We start from the raw sequence: 4,751 nt of genomic DNA on the forward strand, positions 1-4,751 counted from the left end.
GCCGATGGCTGAGCGAGGACCCCTCCCTGGCGGCGAGCAGCCAGTCGCCTTACAGGGTGCGTGGGGATGGCGCGCAGGCGTTCTTGAGGTCGCCTTGCACCGCGCCCCCACTCGCCCGCCTGTGGGAGCCTCGACGCCACGCGCCGCCGGCTGCGCGCGCAAGAGCGCCGGGGGTGCGTGTACACACGCCTTCAGGGTTCATATACAGCAGGGGCAGTTCCACTCCAGCAGGATGAGATATTCTGCCCACGCGTGCGCCCCGACACGCGCCCCTGCCGCCCAGGTGCGGCGCGACCACTTCAAGGGCATGAGCGCCGCGCAGCGCGCCGCGGTGCGCGAGGGGCAGCTGGTGCAGGTGGAGGGCGCGCGCGAGGACGGGGCGATGGCGGAGGCCGCGGAGGCGCGCGCGGCGGCGGCGGGGCGGGACGTGGGGGCGGCGCTCGCGCGGCAGGTGTGTCGTTGCTCTTGAGGGGGGCACGGCGTGCGCGCTCCGTGGCCACGGTCGAGCTTTGCAAGGCGCTGACGCGCTCTTGGTTTTCATGGGTTCCGAGCATGCTGGTTTGGCCGGGGGTCATGATGTGCGTTGACCAGAGACGTGTGGGGTTAAGGCCTTGCGAAGCCCGAGCAACGTTCTGCGGCGGCGGCAATCGGCGCCCCACACCCTGCAGGCGCTCAACGCTGAGCTGGCGCGGCGCCAGCAGGCGGCCGCGACGGCCGAGGCACTGCGGCGGCAGATGGAGGAGAAGCGGGTGCGCGACGCGGCGCTGCGGGAGGTGTACGCCAACAGGGTGGCGCCCTCGTACTTTGAGCAGTTTGGCACCAGCCACCGGTGACGCGCAGCCACGCACGCACGATAGACGGGCGTGGACAGTCAGATTGCGGCGGTTCGTAGTCCAGGAGGGGAGCTTCCGTATTTTTTGACAAGCTGGGGTTTTGCCTGGTCGCTTTGGCTTCGTGACACCTGGCAGCGCGCGCTGAGTCTAGGACTCCTTGAGCAGCGCCCGCTCTTGACACACACGCAGCACCAATCCAACCAAAGCCACATACAGCCACAGCGCCCCCGGCCACGCTTTAGCCGCCGGCGGGCGGCAGAGGCGCCTGCACTGCTTTTGACGGGCTGCTACGGGCGGGGTGGGGGCGCAAGAGGCGAGCGGGCTCCTGCGCGTGCCGGCCGGACGCGCGAATGCGGACGGCCAGCGATGGGAATGCCGCAACCCTCTTCTTGTGAAACTACCCCGGCTCTGGCGCCGCAGCTCATATTCTTTTGGGGGCTTGGCCTGAGCCGGGCTCCACCAACAAACACCTGGGATTGCTCTGCTCTCTTTTCTTTTCCTCCACGGCGGGCCTCTCGCCGTGGAGACACATTTCCTCTCGCCATTTTGGTCTCATCCTCTCACGCCTGCAGTGCGGCGCTGGCGGCGCCCTTTGCGGGGCAGCGGCAGCCGCCGTGGGGCAACGCCTTCCTGGGCTCCACCCGGCCCCGCCAGCCGCTGGGTGCTACTAAGGCACAAGTCTGCTCCTCCAATCATCCACCCCCCACGGTGGTTTTCACCTTGTTACGCCTGCCTGTGCTTATTACAACCACAGCCCGTTTGCAGCCAAGCTCGCGCAGGCTCCCGTCGTGGCAGCGGTTGGTGCGTCAGGAGGCAGCCTTGCGCTGGGTGGTTACAAAACACACTTGCTCAGTGGGGATGCGCCGCTGAAACCTCACGCGCGCGAAGCAAAAGCCATCCGTTCAAGTTGGCGAAGAACGGAGGGTTGAGGAAGGGAAGAAGGTGGATCTGGCGCCAGACCCTGGGCTCAAGTAGGAGGTGAAAGGCCGAGATTGGCATCAAGCCAGGGCCGCGCGGGCCGTCAGATGCACGCGTGCCTGTGGGACAAAGGCTGTCACAGCTGCGATGCGTGCGAATAGTTGCTAGCTGGGGCGCTGGCCCCACTGCGCTGCGATTCCAGGCGTGCGCTGCCCCCGACATGCCCTCAAAAGTCAATGGGCGCACGGCGTCTGGGGCCGCAGGCCGCTCGCAGCGTCCCCCGCGGCCCCAACGTGTGCAGGTTAGCAGGGAGAGCGACGCGAGGCCCCTGCTGAGCCCGAAAAAGCACTTGTGTGGAAAAATGCTGCACTGCTTGCCAAGACGCCGCTCCAGCACTCGGCACGCCTGTCCAATGTCAAAGTTGTAGGGTCACAGGTCACTTGCAAAAGACGGGCTGCCGCAGCTGCCTCGTCATTGCCCTGCTGCAGTGCCCGTCCAAACTGCCTAAATTGCCCTGGCCCCTGCGACGCCGACTGGCCGCTGGGCGCGTCAGCAACAGTTGAAAAAAGAATCGAAGCGGCGGTCGTCGCCCACATGCCCTCTGTCGTGTTTGCCGCTACCATCGCCGCTGCCGCCGCCGCTGCCGCTGCTGCTGCCGCCGCTGCCGCCGTGTCAGAACCTGGGAGGTTTGCATTGCAGGTGGATGCCCGTGTTGGTACTGGCGGGCTGGGGTGACGGCCCGTCATGCAAAGGGGCCCACGCCTCAACGCGCCAGGCATCACTCGGGCACAGGAACACGCCCGGGACACAGCCGTGCGGGCCGGCGCGCGCAACGCGCCTCGCCCGTATGCTGCAGGCTTTGTGCGCACGCGGCCTCAGGCCCGTTCTGCGTCTGACCGCACCGTATTGCCCCAAGCCGCCCTGATGACCGTTCAGGTCCCTCAGCCGCGACCACAGCACTTGGACGCCCTACTCCACCCCCCATCACACGCGCACCCACACTCACACTCAAACACACACACATGATCACACACACACACACACATGTGCGCGCGCCGTCCCACTCACGCCCCAAGCGCAACCACTCCCTGCCGCCCCACTCCCCCATCCCCCCACACCTGAACTGCCAGTCCACGTCCATGGCCCAGTGGAACTTTGACAGCAGGCTCTTGTTGAACACCTTCTCTATGGGCACCTGGGGGCGCGACGGGTCGAGGGTGAGGGCGGGAGTGTGTGCGCATGTGTGTGTATGTGTGTCATGTGTGTGTGTGTGTGTGTGTGTGTGTGTGTGTGTGTGTGTGTAGAGGTGGCGGCTTTTGTTTTGCAGCCAAGGATAGGCCCCCTGGCCGCGCCCCTTACAGCAACGCCTGCAAACTGCCCGCCTCTTCCCGCGCCGCCCCCACATCTCGCCTCCCACTCACATTCATGCGCCAAGTGCTCCTCCGCCACACCTCGGCCGTCTTGCAACCACCAAGACTGCCCCGCGTCTGCACGCGTCCCCTTCTTCCCACATCTCAACATTCCCCCACACCCTCACACCCCTCACACCCCATCACCCCCGTCGCCCCCCCAACCGCCCCTCCCCACCCATTAAAACCCAGTGACGCCCCACCTCGTTCCTCTTGCACCATGCTATTGTGATGCGGGGGTCCATGTAGTTGATCTTGCTGGTGCCCAGGGCCACGGTCTTGAGGTCCTCCTTCACAGCAGCCGCCAGCTCAGCCTTGGCCAGCTGGGTGCGCTTGGAGGCCACGCGCTTCTCCAGGCTGGCGTGAAGGTGTGAGTGTGCACATGGGTGGGGTTTGCAAGTGCGTGTATGTTTGCCTGACATTTGTGTGTATATACAAATGTGTGAGAGAGAGTGTGTGTCCGTGTGTGTGTGCGTGTGTGCATGCGTGTGTGTATGCGTGTTTGTGTATGCGTGCATGTGCGCATGTGTGCGTGTCGGGGTGGCGGGAGCAGGCGTGCGTCTGTTGAGGAAGAAAGGGCGACTATGATGCGGCGGCAGCGCGCAGCACCCTGCACGGGTGACGAGCGGGGCCCTGCCGTCCGCCAGTCGCCTGCCCCCCCCCCCTGCCCCGACGCCCCCTTGCCCTGCGTGAGGTGCCCCTGCGTCACCGTTGTGCTCACGTCTCAGCCGAAACGTTCTTGCCCTCGCTGGTGGGCTTGCCCTTGCGCGCCAGCAGCAGGTCAGACTCCAGGGTCTGCAGCTCCCCGCGGATGGCTGTGGTGTGTGTGTGTGTGTGTGTGTGAGAGAGAGAGAGGCAGTGTGTGTGTGTGTGTGTGTGTGTGTTGAAATGTGTATGCATGTCTGTATGTCTGTATGTATGTGTGTGTGTATGTCTGTATGTATGTATGTATGTATGTATGTATGTATGTATGTATGTATGTATGTATGTATGTATGTATGTATGTATGTATGTATGTGTGTATGTGTTTCTTTGAGAAGTGTGTGTGTTTGGAAGCAAGTCGGTTCGTGTGTGTGCGCAGCAGCAGGGGGGGGGTCACAATGGTTGTGGGGTCAAGCAGGGTGTGTGATGTGAAAGGATATGGGATGAGGTGTCGTGGGGCGAGCTGGGGCGGGGGATGACGCGATGGCGCAGGGGCGGAAGGGAGGGTGTGCGCCTTGCCGGCTGGAGTATTCGCGAGGGGCAGGGCGGACGAGGGGTGGCGGTCGCAGCTCGAACACGGGGCGGCGTTACAAGCCAGCTGCAGCGCGAACGCCATACTGACCGGGCAACTACATCCCTAAGTGGGCCCCGACCGGGACGCCGCCACGCGAGGTAACAGCCCAAGCTCTTTTCGCGGCCCGACGGACGAGATCGGTGGCTGGATGTGGCGCGTGCCATGCGCGGCGCCGGCCCAGTGAGGTTGGTTCAGGGTTCCCCCTCACCCTCGAGCTTGGCGGACATCTTGCCCATCTGCTCCGTGTGGGTCTTGGGCACCGACCGCTGGTGGTTGCACAGGATGGCTACCTGGGTGGCCGGGACGGGGTTGGGT

The 4,751-nt window shown here is 64.5% G+C and overlaps 2 protein-coding genes across 2 annotated transcripts in view; one reads left to right on the top strand and one right to left on the bottom strand.

The window, feature by feature from the left end:
- MNEG_6478 (hypothetical protein) overlaps positions 1-833 on the top strand; it is a gene marked incomplete at both ends in the record, with an annotated part of 2,828 nt that extends 1,995 nt beyond the window's left edge. Inside the window, 2 exons of the mRNA XM_014045049.1 lie at positions 284-451; positions 669-833. Of these exons, the coding sequence (XP_013900503.1) occupies positions 284-451; positions 669-833 (333 nt within the window). The remainder of the gene's footprint in view (positions 1-283; positions 452-668) is intronic.
- Positions 834-2,423: 1,590 nt separating this feature from the next.
- MNEG_6479 (DNA topoisomerase I) lies at positions 2,424-4,672 on the bottom strand (the record flags this gene model as incomplete). Its single annotated transcript, XM_014045050.1, has 5 exons — positions 2,424-2,430; positions 2,870-2,946; positions 3,364-3,517; positions 3,882-3,975; positions 4,645-4,672. 5 exons carry the CDS (start codon positions 4,670-4,672, stop codon positions 2,424-2,426), a joined length of 360 nt encoding a protein of 119 aa, XP_013900504.1.
- Between the last annotated feature and the right edge of the window lie 79 nt (positions 4,673-4,751).

Source organism: Monoraphidium neglectum, assembly GCF_000611645.1.
Source record: "Monoraphidium neglectum strain SAG 48.87 unplaced genomic scaffold scaffold01054, whole genome shotgun sequence".
NCBI classification, from domain to species: Eukaryota; Viridiplantae; Chlorophyta; class Chlorophyceae; order Sphaeropleales; family Selenastraceae; genus Monoraphidium; species Monoraphidium neglectum.